The 15,772-nt window shown below is 41.8% G+C and overlaps 1 protein-coding gene across 1 annotated transcript in view; it reads left to right on the top strand.

Moving 5' to 3' along the window:
• Window positions 1-529: 529 nt before the first annotated feature.
• The window catches only part of rem2 (RAS (RAD and GEM)-like GTP binding 2), a 35,169-nt gene continuing 19,926 nt past the window's right edge, over window positions 530-15,772 (top strand). Inside the window, exons 1-3 of the mRNA XM_033649532.2 lie at window positions 530-792; window positions 4,036-4,372; window positions 6,470-6,543. Coding sequence (XP_033505423.1) covers window positions 781-792; window positions 4,036-4,372; window positions 6,470-6,543 — 423 coding nt within the window. The 5' untranslated portion in view covers window positions 530-780. The remainder of the gene's footprint in view (window positions 793-4,035; window positions 4,373-6,469; window positions 6,544-15,772) is intronic.

The following is a 15,772-nucleotide window of genomic DNA, read 5'->3' as shown; positions in this document are numbered from 1 at the left end:
AAGAGGCGTCCCTCTGCCTCCCTCTGGCGGCCGCTTCACCTCACAGCGACAAATGCTGATTGTCGGCCGTGAAGCCTGGAGGAAACACACCGGGAGAAGCACAAACCGGTGTTTGACCAAAACACATATTTGAGGGAATCTGTGCACCTGAGCTGATGTTTACACTGGATGAAGGCAGCGTGGGGCACTGCTTCACCCTCATCGTCCATCCCTCCACCTCCACCCAAACCCATTGGAAGACCAGTGTGCACTCACTCAAGGACGCCCCCCACCCTTCCACCCCCTCAATACACACTTTGCAGGAGAGAGAGAGAGAGAGAGAGAGAGAGAGAGAGAGATAGAGAGATGCAGGTATTAACTGGAGGTGGGGAGGGACGCGCAGTCGCTGCTGGCCGTTGGGACTCCAAAAGGACAGGAGGGGATGTGTTGTTGTGCCGATGGCTCTCTGTCTTCTTCCCATAAGAACTCGCTTCTTCTTCCAAACGGAGACGCAGGTGTAGCCTCTTTGTCCCCCCCACCCCTCCATTCTGCTACTACCTACCCCAGCATTCCATGCGCCGCACCTCTCCTTTCAAGTCACCAGAGGAGGATTTTACGCGCCGGATGGGAAGAATAATATCACGTTAAATGAAATGTGGCGCGTCTCTTTTGTGCGCCGTCTGTTACCGCCACTGTGAATGTGATGCCGGGTCTGCACCCAGCACAGATGACTTGAACTGGGCGGCAGAGGCGGTTGCAACTCCAGCGCTTGTTCCTTAAAGAGAAGACTTATTGATAACCATGGCTGACCAGGTAAGGCGACATGTATTTGCTACCTTCCTTAAACCCACTTCGTGCGCTCTGCACAATAGCCTAGACTACACGCGCACACACCAGGTAGGCACACACACACACTCAAGTGTGTAGCCAATTTTTCAGAATAGCACGAGATGGAATCATTGTTTTCATGCAGCACACTTTCTCCCTGTCACACCATCTCTGTGTGGAGTTAAGAATTTGGAGCTTTTTTCATCTTGACTCAGAGGATATGATTTTTTAAATATTATTACAGAGACTTCCAGCGCGTCTGTGCCACTCAGCAATGACTTACAGTTACATTTGTGAGTGTAGTAGTTTTTTTACGCACTAGGTTATATGTTGTATTTTCTGTCTTAGTTATAAGGTGGTTCATTGATTTGCTGTGATGCGGTGTTTTTGTAATGGGTATCAGTTCTTCTTTCATCTGTCCCTCTCTCTTTGTGGACCATTTAAGATTCTTTCATAGATACTCTTAATTGAATTATAACGAGCAGTAGAGTAAGTGGTTTGAAAGAATCAGAGTACAGCAGATATAACCAGGCTACAGCTGGTAAAGAGGCAGCAGACAGTGTAATTGGGCTGTAACGACGGAAGAATAAAAACATTGCCTGTAGTATTAATTTTGTATTGTGCACTGTTGTTTGCCCCAGTTTCTCGACAGCCTGGCGAGAGGAGGAGATTAACCCTTGACACACTGCCTCAGCCCGCGGTCAGAGTTTCCTGTCTCTGCATGTACAGCTCCCCTGAGCGCCCCTGACAATAAAGGCCATGTTTAATTGATTAGCTCGTTCAATTAACCTAATTGAGCTACCCGAGTGAGCCTGTGTGAATGATGTATGGGCGTGTGTGTGACAGTCTGTGTGTGTAAGCAGCTACATAGCTGTGTCACAAACTGCCACACCTCAACTGGATGAAAAATAATTATAATACTGTAGAGTACCATACTATAATACTGTACTGTACTGTGTTATACAATACACATAACCACACCATACTATATTACTGCACATCACACACATTACACTATTGTCTACCTTACTATATTGTACTATACTAGCCTACTATGCACTACACTATATTGTGCCACAGTGTAGTATAGCACAACATACATACATACAAACTACATTTCCCTAGATAATAATTTACTATACTTTATCATACTATAAACTATACAATACTTTACTATATTATACAACACTACACTATACTGCATTCTAACTACCGTACTATACTATGCTACTCTACATTATAAAGTCCTATACCATACAATAATACTATACACATCCATACACTATATATTGCAGTACATCAAGTACACAACACTATACAACACGACACTATGCAATTTTCGACTGCGTTAAACTATACTCTATTACACTATACAACAAAATATTAATATATCACAATACAACACCATACAATGTATTAGCCGACAATATTTATTACAATAGAATACTATACCATAGTATGCTATACTATGCTATACTATACTTTACAGTACAATACTACACTAAATCACATTATACTATATTCCAGAAAATCACGTTATACAGTACTATACTGTACCAAACAATATCACCTTTCACTACACAATACCAAATTACATTACACTATACACCACATTGTACTGTACTACACTAGATTGCAGTAAATCACATACACAACATAAACACATAATAAAACACGACACTACACCATACAATATTTTACTATATAACACTATACTATACCACACTATACAACAATATATTACACAATGCTGCACTATACAATATATTACATACATTACAAAACAATACACTGTACTATACTATACTTTACTACCCTGTACAGTACAATTCTACACTACATTGCACCACACACTCTTCCAGTGCATCACATTCTATGCAGCACTGATACTGTACCATACAATACTACATTTCACTACACAATACTATCCTACATTACACAATACTTTACTGTACCATACTGCACTATACTATACTATACTAAACTACACTACACTATACATATTTAAGCTAAATTTACTATACCCGACTCCACTATCTCATACTGCAATGTACTGTACTGTTCCATACAGCAAACTACATGCTACTGCATATATATTACAGTAGCTATATAACAGCACTAATGCTATACTAAAATAATTATACAATGTTTAAAGGATGTTATAACGACAAACCAAAAGCATTAAATGTCTATGCTATGCTGATAAAGTATTTGTTTATTAGCTACACCTGTACAGACTAACAATTTAATGCAATTCAGTACAACATACTTAAGATAAGCTCTAACTTTGTGAAGCTCATAATCTCTAGCTTTTGTTGACACTGTGTCAGAGAGGTGTTGACTTAGCTCGCAGTAGTTTGTGAGACTTTCCTCTGTGGTGATGCAGAATTGGATCATATTCTAATGTGTTCCTGTTATTGTGTCAATACCCTTTAATTAAGCGCCAGTACTGTACTTAGCTTTGCAACAAGCAGATGCTGGGCCACAGAAGCCCAGGGATGCTGCTGGAGCTAGATTAATTGCTGTTTAAATATTGATGAGGGTCATCTATGGTTGACCTGCTGTGGCTGCAAACGCACACGCACTATTATGCACATGCACAAACATACTTATCCAACACACACACACTTTTCTAAGACAAACTATTGTTGAGGAGAAAACTGCTGACAGCTTTCCTTGATCGAAATAGGTAGGGGACGGTGGAGCTCAAGACTTTATGTTTCTGACCCATTTTCATGTGAATTCATGCGGGGGTTACTATGTACACAGTGTACAATACAGAGCCACCTTATAGAGCACTTATCCCCTTATTACACACAGCTGCAGCCTCCTCTGCTCTGTCCCTCCCTTGTGTGTCTTTTAGCATCCTCTTATCTTCTGTCATTCTTTCAGCAGACCCCCCCCCCCCCCCCCCCTCGTAGGTTTTCCTTTGACATGCTCCGCTTCTTCATCAGGATCTTTCTCTCACTCTGCCACTTACCTGACTCACCTCCACTTTTATCACCTACCTCCTCTTTACACACATACGCACACAGTGGAAACACCCTTCCCCCATTCTTCAGTGATAACATTTACCAAAACAGACAATGTTACAGGTACATCTGCAGCCTGTTTGTACCTCTTGGGCTATTTTTAAGTTGGCAACAACACCATATGTTGTTGCCTAGTGGCTCCTTTCTACACTTACACATGTGTCCTTTTGTTTTATCTCTCTCAATTTCATTCTAGTACAGTATGTTTCTCACCACGGCGCCCCCCCTCCGGCGTGGCAGCACACCCCTGCCTCTCAAACATCAGCTGCGAAGGGAAGAGGCCGTGTCTGACGAATGCGATTGGATCCCAGGCATTGAGGAGCCTGCCACGTTGCCAATCAGTGACACAGCGGTGCCTCGGGATGAATCCTTCAGCCAGTCAGCAGCCGCCCAGTCGGCTTACCACAGCCATGGCGGGGCATTGAGGATAGTGCTACTGGGACAGAATGGCGTTGGCAAGTCGTCGCTAGCCTTATCCCTGGCTGGGCAGTCGGACAGATCCCTCTCTATAGACTCTGAGACACAAGCATGTGGTAAAGACATGGATAGGGATTGGTTGAGTGTGTTTTTGTGTGAATGTACACCTGTGTTGGGACTGATAAACCTATTTAAATCTGTCTTAATGATTAACTTTATAAAAGCTTCATTTAAACACATAGTGTGGGGTTAAAACGATATATAAAGATGGACAACATGTGTCCACTGCCTCTCACTAGACAAAAATGAAGCCAAATTATCCTGGGTACAGCTGTTGCCATCTTGGAGCCAGAGTCTGTGCAGTAGCAATCTCAGCCATATTGAGTTCCTGCCCATACACCCATCCGACCAATTACAAGCAGTGCCATTTATTTCAAGCACACAGGTTCGCACACATAGCTGTCAAACATGATGCTTTTTATAGCATCAAATGCCTAATTACACCAAAACTAACAGAAAACAAACACTCCATCAAACATCAGTGTGCTTAAAACTACAGACTCCCCATTCCCTGATTGGTAGGTGGATTTTTTTCCACCCTTTTCCAGTCTTTATGCTTTGCTAAGCTAACCAGCTGCTAGCTGTAGCATCTTTAACAAAGATATGAGAGAGCATAAATCTCTGATCTAACTTAGCAAGACAGCAAATAAAGCATTTTCCCTCTCCACATAATTCTCTTTAAAAACCTCTGTCAGTCACTAGGCCTGTCTGTCGTACAGCTCACTGCAACACTGAGGATAATGAGCCCCTGTCCTCAACCAGCCAATCGATAACTCAGTGTCACTAAGAGGCGACTGCTCTCTCTTATGCATAAAGCTGACTTGCCCCTGACTCATGCCATACAGTATTCATCACTGCTCATGTAGTACACTTGGATTCATGCATCATAAATGGACAGAGAGGGCATTTCCAGCCAAAGAGCTTGTACACTTTTCTATGATGGCGCTCTCATTCTCTTCTGAATTTTAACAATGTGCTAAATTATTCTATAGGCAACACATCAAAATTGCAAAGTAAAAAAACTCCACTAATCAACACCTATTTAATTAACATTTTTTAATAGTTTTGACCAGATGCTCTAGCACCATTTCAGCTCTGTGATTGGGTTAACACCTCACCAATCAATGTGTCCTCGCTAAGTAATTACCAGTGGAAGACAGCAAGACCTGATTAACACCAAGAGATTTGGTGTGCTTTACCGTAAGATAGACATGTCAATCATCATATTGGGTTTTCCGATCTATTTCAGGTTGCTTTGGGTTATGTTTTATTATTCTGAACGAATCCCATGAAAAGCCACAACCAGAAACAAACGGATCCAAGTGCTGTCTGTGTGGTCAAAGCCTGATGCAGCACAAAACATGTCACTGAGCCACACCATTGTACTGGGTGATGGTTACCTTCACTGAGATGAGTATGTGTGCTGAAGATGATTTTTGCTCAATCCCACATAGACCCTCCTCCTGCCTTGAAAAGTCAATAGTGTACTAAATGTGTATTAATCCGCCACTGAAAATAGTCCCCAACAAATACACTGTTTACTACTACTTGAGTAACCTTTGCTTAAAACTACAGTGCCCAGGTTTTTTAAGGAAGTACTGACTATTTCTGAATGACAAAACTCTGTATCTGTGCCCTCCAACCCCCCTTTAAAAGGTTGACATGTTGAAAAGGAAAAGGAACAAACAGACACTAAGCTGAGTGCCACAGATAGGGATGGGAGTTTGGAAGTGTTCCAGTGTGAAGGCTAAAATGTTGGTTTTGCTTTTCATTTTCTTTTGGGATTTGTTAAAAAGAACAAAAAAAAAAAAAAAAAGAATTTCACCAGGCTTACCCTTTAAAGTCTGATAAATGTCTGCATAAGAATGACCTATAAAGTTAAGGAGCAGATGTCTAAAATGGGTTGCAGTAACTCTTTCCAAACAGCAGGCCACATAACCCAATTTGAACATCTTCACAAGACTGATTTTAGGTGCCTTGAGTAGGTCAAGAACATTTTCAGCAATCACTTTGGTTAATGTTGCAACTCAATTTGACTCCACAATGCATATTTTTGTATTTCAGTTCATAGTGCCCCAACTGTTTTATGGTGGAGAGGTGTTTATCATCAGACTGTGTGTACTAATGTGTGTGACATGGCTATTTGCTTGCAGGTGAGGGCTACGAGTGCTCAGTGACAGTGGACGACGAGGACAGCAAAGTCATAATTTTCGACAACTGGAAACAGGTGAGTTTCTGACTGTCTGCTTCACACCTCAGTCACTCTGTCTTGTTCATCCTGCACGATTTAGAATGACTGCCTGTCTTTTTGTGCTCTGGTGACCTCTTCCTCTCTAAGCCACTTCTTCTGGTTTTACATTCATTGCCTGTTCATGAAAAAAAAATGGAAAAAGCCATTTGTTCAATTTCTCTGATGGGCAAATTATTTGTGTGTATTCGAGTGTAAAGAGAGTGTGTACATACTGTAGCTTTTATGTGCATAAGTGTGTGTGTCTGTGTGCAGGGAATCCTGCAGGAGCAGCTGTGCTCACTGTACTCGAGCTTTTTGAAGTTCTCTCATTCGGAAAAGTGGAAATCGGTTTCTTGTTAGCCTTACTTGTTTCAATTCAAATCAACAGTTAACAAGAACATTTTGACGAGGGCTAAAATTGCTGTGGCTATGCATCATCAACCTTTTGAGCTTAACAGTGTGAGTGAGTTAATGTGACCCTTGGCAATGGTTTTTGAGCAGGAAAAAGCAGGCAGCGGCAGGGAGCAATAACAGCTCGTCAAACCAGCTCCACATCACACTGATGACATTGTGCGAAATTAAAAAGCATGCAGTCATTAATGCCTATTATTAATGTGATGGAACGGTCGGGCACTCTAATTAGTGTGTAGGGTGGATCATCTCTAATGCATCTTATTCCAGATGTCCACTCGGCCTTCAAGGGCTCTCCCCTTAAGGTTAAATTATTCACACGCAGCTACATTTAGCTCTGGGGAACTCCTCTGAGAGCTAGATCATTTCTTCATTTCCTCACTGTTTCTGTGAGCTCTCTCCTCCCCTTCTCACCCCCAGTTTTGTTGCCCTTTTTTCCTGCTCCTGTCATCATCTTCAAATCTCCATGTCCATTCACTCTCTTTGTTGCTTTTTTTGTGGCGCTTGCTCGCTTCTCTCCACTGGCCCTTTTCTGCCATGGTTTAATCTCTCGGAGAGTTAATTACATTTGTTATTCTGTGCGTGTTAATACGAGGCAGGGCATTAAGGCTGAAGCAACAGACCCAGGCCAGCGGGGAGCTTGGAATAACTCCAGGGCCGTCTGCAGTGGGGGGAGGCAAAGAGGACTGGACAGCGTCCCAAATCATCCGCCAATTCATGCTCATGTTTTCATACTTTTTCTATGGTAGTGCTCATGGATGAAAGACACATACATACACATACAGATACAAACTTGCACACACGGAGTCAGATGTGCAGACAGATGTTGTCCAGCTTCCTAACACATGTTGTGGCCCTAAGCTGGCCCAGCATTAACTGCCAGTCCCAAGCGTCATGGCTGCAAGTGTTCTCCATGGGGCACCCCAACCTATACCGAAGTTACCATAGCAACATGCAAAGACACACACATACACTATCACGTACGCACATACAGGGCTGGCTTAATCACTCACGCATAAGATCATGCTAGAACAGTCAGCATCCAACACTGTTGGCTGTGGGACTTCTTATGTTCTCTGGCCAGGCCGAACAGCGCCTCATCATTCCCCTGCAATACAAACTGCCAAAAGAGATGAAAAACTGTTACATTCACACTCAGTGATTGTTCCTTCAAGTGCTTTCTTGGCTTGACTCACAGCTGATTGACACATGAAGGTCTGAAGGCTGGAGCTGTAATTTTCCCAACTGCAGTGCAGGGAGCGGCACACAACAAACTGCAGGTAGAGTTTAGTGTGAGTGTGCATATATATTGACTCTACTGAGAGACTGGTGCGTGTATGTGCACATGCTGTACCAGCATGGTCAAATGTGTAAAACACACACCAACATACACATACACAGAAGGCTGAGAAGTCTGCTCAGCCAGACGCTGGGACGTTGTGAGTGTTGTTGACGTCACAGTGGTTGCATGGTTTAAATAAGTCATCGGTGTGCCTAAAATAGAAACGCTGGCACACTTGGCATTGACCTCGCCGGCCCATGCTGCCCTTCACTTTTAGACTGACATTGGTTGTGTAATGTATCTCTTAAACAGCCAACTGGGTTCTGTATGTAGGGAGCCAAGTGGGGGATTTAGGTCACTAAGGACCAGAGGGGCCCTCTCACCCTTAATCTGTAATGTGTGTTTATCTGTCTCGATGTCTGTGTGTGTCCATGCATGTGTGCGAATTTATTCTGAGACAGTGTCAGTCTTGGAGTTTCCATTATTATTTGATATTTTGAAATTAAAATATTTATCAAACACAACTAAAAGGTGCAGCCTGAGGCCTGTAAAAATGTAGGCCAATGACGTATATGTGTGTATTTATCAGCATGCAGTGAGGAGAATTTGCTGCTGCACACAGAGGACAGGGTCGTTTATTATGTTAAAGCAAATTAGAGAAAAAGTCCAGGATGTAATTTGGAAGCGGGTAATTGCTGCTTGACCACATTCTTTTGCCCGATTAAGAGGGAGGAAAAACATCGTTACACCATCCAGTTCTTGGAACAGAGACAGATTTTGGCATTGTCTCCAGGGCAGGTTTCTTCCTGGACATTTTTCCCTTTCTTGTTTTGCTTTGTTGCAGCCTTACGAGAGCCATTCTGACAATTAACAGTTTATCAATGCTTGCCTTAGTCCACATAAGCTATTATAGCCTACCTTAACAGTTTTGTTTGTTTTAGTGTCCTCTGGGAGTCACTGTTTAATTTAATTGTGTGGAATAATCTGCGAACATAAATCGAGAAATGGAAAAGGTACATGTTGTATGGTATTTAAGGGACAAATAACAAAGTCCTACTAAAATAAACTGAGTTTTGTATTATCAGGTAGATTGCATCTGCTTTGTTTTAAGATGTTATAGGAACAGACACCAATTTAGCAACATGTTTTAAGTTTAAGATTTTCACTGACAACACAGCTAGTCCATAAAGTTTCATCAATAATGCAATTCAAAAAATGCAAATCACAGGAAAGGTCTGAGTTCTGAATGTATGTCTATCATCATGTTATGTCTACTGTAGTGCACAAGTTATAAACAGACTCAAACCGAGTAGGGAGCACAGTAAAGTTCACGCTAGAGTAACTCTGTCTGCTAACTAGCCTCATTGCTAGACAGCTGAATTCATCTAACATCGCTGCATGCTCCTTTGTTTTTTGTTTTTTGTTTTTTTTGTTTTGTTTTGTTTTTTGCTTTAATAACTATTATCTCGAAAGTAGCCAGTGTAACTTAATAATAATCAAATTAATTCTTGCTAACAATCATTAGCATGAGCTAAAATTGACATTAATGAGCTAACTATCTTCATGGTAGCTAATGCTAAAGCTTTTCAGACACACTGTGTGACTGTGTCAATACCCATACTACCACACTACTTAGCATGCCAGAAAAATATTAAGTATATCCCATTACACACTATGTCTAATACAGTATGCCAAAAATACCAGGATGTTCTTACTCATAAACTGTACAAATAATGGATGTAGCTACCATGACATCACCCATTGGTTTGTGAACTCCCATTTTGAAGCCTTGAGTTTGGCATTACGGCCATCGCTATCTTGGTTTATTGGTGCCAGGTGACCATGTTTGGACAAAAGGGTGGTACTGTGAACGAGCGAAGGGTGGATCTGACTGAGAAGCCAAGGACAGTATTGGCAGACAACCTGTCACTTAAAATGGCCTTCCCCTAATTATGCATAACTGTAGGCCTTAATAAAATTGAAACAGGTGAGTAATATACATAAAAAAATCTACCCACTGTACACTTGTCATGAAGAGCTAAATTAACTATAGAGACCAAAACCATTTTTTGAAGCAGGCTGTTTATTTCTACATGGATTTCTATAGGGATGAACTGGCTTCTGGAGCCAGCCTCAAGTGGCCGTTCAAAGAACTACAGTTTTTGGAGCTTCCATGTTGGCTTAATTTTTCAGCCTCAGAGGTTGCTGCTTGATCCCACTGCATCCGGTCGCATTTTGCAGTATGCAAAACCAGTATAATTCTCAGGCTATTCTGACCCACAGCCTTCTGCACAACAGAAAACATCACATCAACTGGGCTGCAGACAGATGACAGCTTGAAAGCTTGTTGACAGCTGTCAGAAGCTGCAATAACAGACGGCAGTCAATTCAAGAGACTGATGACCATAAACAGTATGAAGATGGACAACGTGACAAATTCCCCAAAGTGAAGCCAAAAGATCTCGATTGCCCTCTAGTGGCTGGCTGCAGTATAGGTCATAAACCCCGCCCCCCTCTGTGTTAGCAGATGGGACATGGGCCAAACTAAAAAATCAAACTACACCTCAATTTTTTTTTTCCCCCAGAGACCGTTTCTGTCATTTTAGGTAGTTTTTATCACGCTGCTGTATGTTCATTAGTTTGACATTATGATTAACAGCTTTGTGTGCCAGTGGTGCTGCTTGTGATTGGTGTTTGGGCAGGAACTTGACACTGCAAAGATTACTACTTAATGATGTCACCAGCGCAAAATCACAGCGGCTTTGGCTTCACTTTTTTAAAAGTGCTGATGCACTGTCTATCTTTATATATAATATATGCTAATGACCAGTCAGATAGTAAACAGAGGAATACTTATTGTTTATGTGAACAAAATAATCATAAACTTAAACATTACCCACCACAAAAAGACAAAACTACAAAAATGACTGACAGAGATATGCCTATAATATTTTACTGTAGCGAACATAGTCTGTCAAAATCTACAATGTATGCAGTATTACTTAAAATGGAAAACTACATGGACTGCAAAGTAACAACCGCCTCTGTCTCTGATGGGCTCAGTGAATGGCATTTTGTTTTATCTCCAAGGTATGAGCAAGAGGGTCAAGTGCCTCCTAAAAGAAAAAAATCAAAGTATGTGATTTGGACTGCATCAACAGTTGGTCCCTCTGTCCCACCAGATGCTTTAGGACTGTCTCTCCTTTCCCCATCACCTGACTGCCTGCCCATATACTCACTGGTTCCCAATTCCCTCATCAGCCCTCCAAATATTTACCCAGCCCATTTTTGTTCACCCCTTGTCAGCTTTGTTGGTTTCTTATTTGTGCTTTTGTGTTTGAGCATCTGTTATCTCAACAATTAACTGGACCTGTACCTCGCTGCTTGTTACCTGTGTACCTGTCTGCTTGCCAACCAACCTGCCCATCAGTCTACCTGTACCTGCCTGTGAGCTGTTTTCATCAGTAAATCACTGAATTCATGCTGCTTCCTTATTGGTCTGGGTGCAGGTCCTGTCCCTGTTGCCCCGCATGAGCAGCCGGGAATTTATCATCATGTTCAAACAAGATTTTTTTTTTTTTTGTTAAAGTGACCCTCACTTCAGTGTCATTGTGTCATCATGACACAACTGTCTTAGTGTCATGACATTTATTCTTGCTACTAAATGTTAGTGTGTGCTGTACAATCAACATTCATAAGCTAGCTATTTTGCATGCAAGCTAATGGTAGAAATCAGCCAGTTCAAATGAAATAAAAAATGTCTCTCAACTTAATTCTTTTCTGTATGGCCACAATCCCACAGAAAAACGTCACTACGGGTGCGACTGCTTCGAAAATGTCTTGACAAAGCGCGTCAGGGGACAGAGCGAGTATTTGATTAATGGGGTGACCTTCATCATAATTAAATATCCCTAAAGTCAACCCTCTGTCTCTAGCTACCGTTGTCCCACTGTTCCTACCTCATTTACTGGCATCAAAACAGTAGTAGGCCTACGTCTTGCTGGATTTGATTGGCTGCCTGGGCCAAGTGTGCCTTTGGCAACTCTGCCTCTTGCACTGAAATGGTGGCAATATTTTTGAATCACAGCAGGCAGCCAAAGGAAAACAATGGTTTTGCTGGTGACACATTTCTAGCATTGCATTCTCGATAGATCATAGCCTAAAAGGGTCACTCACATAACTTACGATTGCGCATCATTTCATAATTCATTCATCTTGTTACGCCTCAGTCACAGAGCAGGGAGGCAACAGGCAGGAGGAGGCGGAACCTGATAGGTCCTCCTGTGTATTTCAAAGCACTGATTGGCAGGACGAACCTTATAGAACCAAAATAGTTACTTTTTAGGTTGGGTTTTTTTTTTCAAATTATAAGGACATTACTGCATAAAGACACAAAAGTACCGTAAACCTACACAAAATGTTAATAATGTAATGCATTACATGTGTCCTGGAGGGCAATCCTCGTTTATCCTCCCTCCATAGGGGAGGTCAGAGGTCAACTGCAGAACAGCATCCCTGAAACTGGTAGGGATTCTGGGATTTACTAATGAACACTTCAGCGGAGAGAGGAGGCTCCGCGTGCTGCAGCCTGAATCTGGGTCATACAGGGACACTCGCTACACCACCCTCCTGCGTGTGTGTGTATGTGTGTCTTAAGTGGCTGGTGGTCATGGCACGCAGTAGTCGGCACGTTGCGCTAAATCTGTGCTGGGATATCAGCCACATTTTTTGATGATGTGGTCATTCGTTGTCATTGGTTCTCGGGTTACGCATGTATGTACGCATGTGCATGTATGTGTGTGTGTGTGCCGCCTAGCCAGTACAGGCCAGATGGCCTCTGTAATATATTTCCTTAGGGAAGCGTTGTCTCTGCGCAGCAGAAAGTCTGTGCGAGAAAAATAACAAACCCACTAACTCAGCATTCCATGCGCACTAAGCTTCGTCATCCTATTATCAGATTTTGACTTAGCTACCAGAGTAAGGTGCTCCTCCGTCCCCTCCCTCCTTTTTCCTGTCTTTCTTTCATCCCTTCATTCATCACCCCTGCATCTTTATTGATCTGGCTGCTCTTTCATTTTGCTCTGACAGGCAGTCAGACAGATAGCATACAAGTCAAAGACACAGACGTGTGCAAAGGAGGTGTTTGCTTTTGATCAAAATGGTAGCATTGGGGTCTATGTATTTATGGATGTTTGTGTGAGCAGGTGGGGGTGTGTTTGACCTTTTGTTTCCATGTAAAGGTAAGCTGCTTTGCTCATGTATCTTGTTCTGCAAAGCAAATTACTTGGGAGCCAATGGATTGCAGTAGTTCAGGTTCAGTGTTCCAGGAAGTGGGGAGAATGTTGTATAATGAGGGATGCAAACACACAGACACAGACACACATACAAGCTCAGGCACTCTCTCAAAATGTAGCCAAATGCTGCATTTTCTGCCTTGTTTCACAACTGGGAGAAATGTTGGTTAGAGTGCTTGCAGAGCCACAGCATGCTATGCAAATGATGCCCGATAAGTGATTCATTGTCCTCGCTGTTAATGGTTACTGATGTAGTGCCTGGCTTTAGCGAGTTGGTGTGTGAGTGCATTTTTTGAGTGCATGTTAATGTATGCGTTTATAGTTTCTGTGTGTATAAAAAGCTTGTGAAACATGAAAATCTCAGTTTAGTGGTTTGTTAAATTCAACCACATCTCCACTGATAGCTCTGAGAAGCTCTCCTGCAGCTCCTCACCAGACATAGGCCTGCACAAACCATGATGAATCTCCCTTTCAGAAAGAAAAATCATGTCTGTATGTTGCACTGATAGAAGGGGAGTTGGAAACCATGCTTTCTGTCGGGTTTCACTGAATGTTTTTCTTATCTACATCTGCGCCAGAAACAGGAAGTAGTGGAAAATTGATTCAAAGAAAGCCTGGTTTGTAACCCTTTTTAATGGTGGAACAGATAGGCCCATCTGTCTATTTATCATGGTGTTTTAAGGCCTGAATGATTGCCCTAGAGAACTGTGTTGCAGCAGAGTGGTAGGAGGAGCTCCACCAATATTTGCACATGATATATCATCAGCTGATTATAGCTGATCACAGATACCTCTGTATGGGCGTATATTTCAGACAGTAAGTAACAGAAAATGAAGTACAGAAGTGATGAATATTTATGATAATTTATAAAGAGTATTGTTGTCATCCTGCTCAGTACATATTGTTAGAATACTTCAATGATCAACTTTAGGTTGTTTTGTGTTTATGTTATGGCCTCAACAATTCAGCATGAGTGGTAGTTTCATGAAACTAAACCTATCAGTAAGATGAATAGTAATACACAGTCATAAATGATGGGCAACGGCGTGAGGCACTTGGCAGAGACATTCCAGGATGTAGCCCAAAGCAACAGTCGCCCACCATTATTTATTCATAATTTCAATATAGAGCCAACATTATACGTGTAGCTTTGAATACAAATCAGTTGTTAACTTACGGCTGTGTAATTATCAAAGTGTGAGGAGTTCAGCTTCAGCATTTGGAAAAATGAAATGTGTTCATATATGCTGAAGTATTAGTGCACTAGATGGGCAAACGTATGTGGACACCCAAATGTTATGACCATATGTAACTGCTGAGCTTGTTACTTAATAATTTTAAGCATTAACCTTCAGCTATAACAGCCTGCACTCTTCTCTTTCCACCAGATTTATGAACATTGCTGTTGGCATTTGCTCCCATTTAGACACAGAAGTGATTAGTGAGGTTGGGCACTTATGTTAGATGCAGGCTGTTTTCATGCACTGTTCGTACATATTCCTATGAAAAGTAATGCGCCACAATTTGTATATATCCCACATAATCATAAGGCAGTTATTTGTGTAAACCCATGAAAGCAGGAAGGCTGCAGTCACATGAACAAAGTGCTGGCAGAAATAAAGAAGGGAGTAGTCAATTTAAGGTTACAGGTTGGGATTGTGGATGGGTCACAAAACACAGGACTTTCCCCCAGGAGACCGGTGTTTGGAACCATGTGAAACCAAGTGAACTTAAGTGAACGCCATGTTTCTTTTCCTAAACCTAATCTATGTAACTTTATTTGCATAAACCTAACCTTTGTAACTTTACTGGCCTAAACCTAACCTGTATAACTTTATTTGCCTAACCTAACCTACGTACCTTAATTTGGCTTAACCTAAGACCGCCCAACCACGTTCCTTTTCCTAAAGCTAACCTATGTAACTTTATTTGGCTAACCCTACCATTTGTTACTTTACTTGCCTAAACCTAACCTACATAACTTTATTTGCCTAACCTAACCTACGTACCTTAACTTGACTTAACCTAAGGCTGCCCAACCATGTTTCTTTTCCTAAAGCTAACCTATGTAACTTTATTTGGCTAACCCTACCCTTCATAACTGTACTTGGCTTAACCTATGGCCGCCCAGCCATGTCTCTTTTCCTAAACTTCACCTACTTATCTTTACGTTAAGTGTGTATATTTACTCTAAGTACATCATTCATGGGACGCTAATTCGCTTGCTATCATATGAACT

Source organism: Epinephelus lanceolatus, chromosome 12 (assembly GCF_041903045.1).
Source record: "Epinephelus lanceolatus isolate andai-2023 chromosome 12, ASM4190304v1, whole genome shotgun sequence".
Classification (NCBI taxonomy): Eukaryota; Metazoa; Chordata; class Actinopteri; order Perciformes; family Serranidae; genus Epinephelus; species Epinephelus lanceolatus.
The sequence above is the reverse complement of the archived record's forward strand: the minus strand, read 5'-3'. Positions and strand labels throughout refer to the sequence as shown.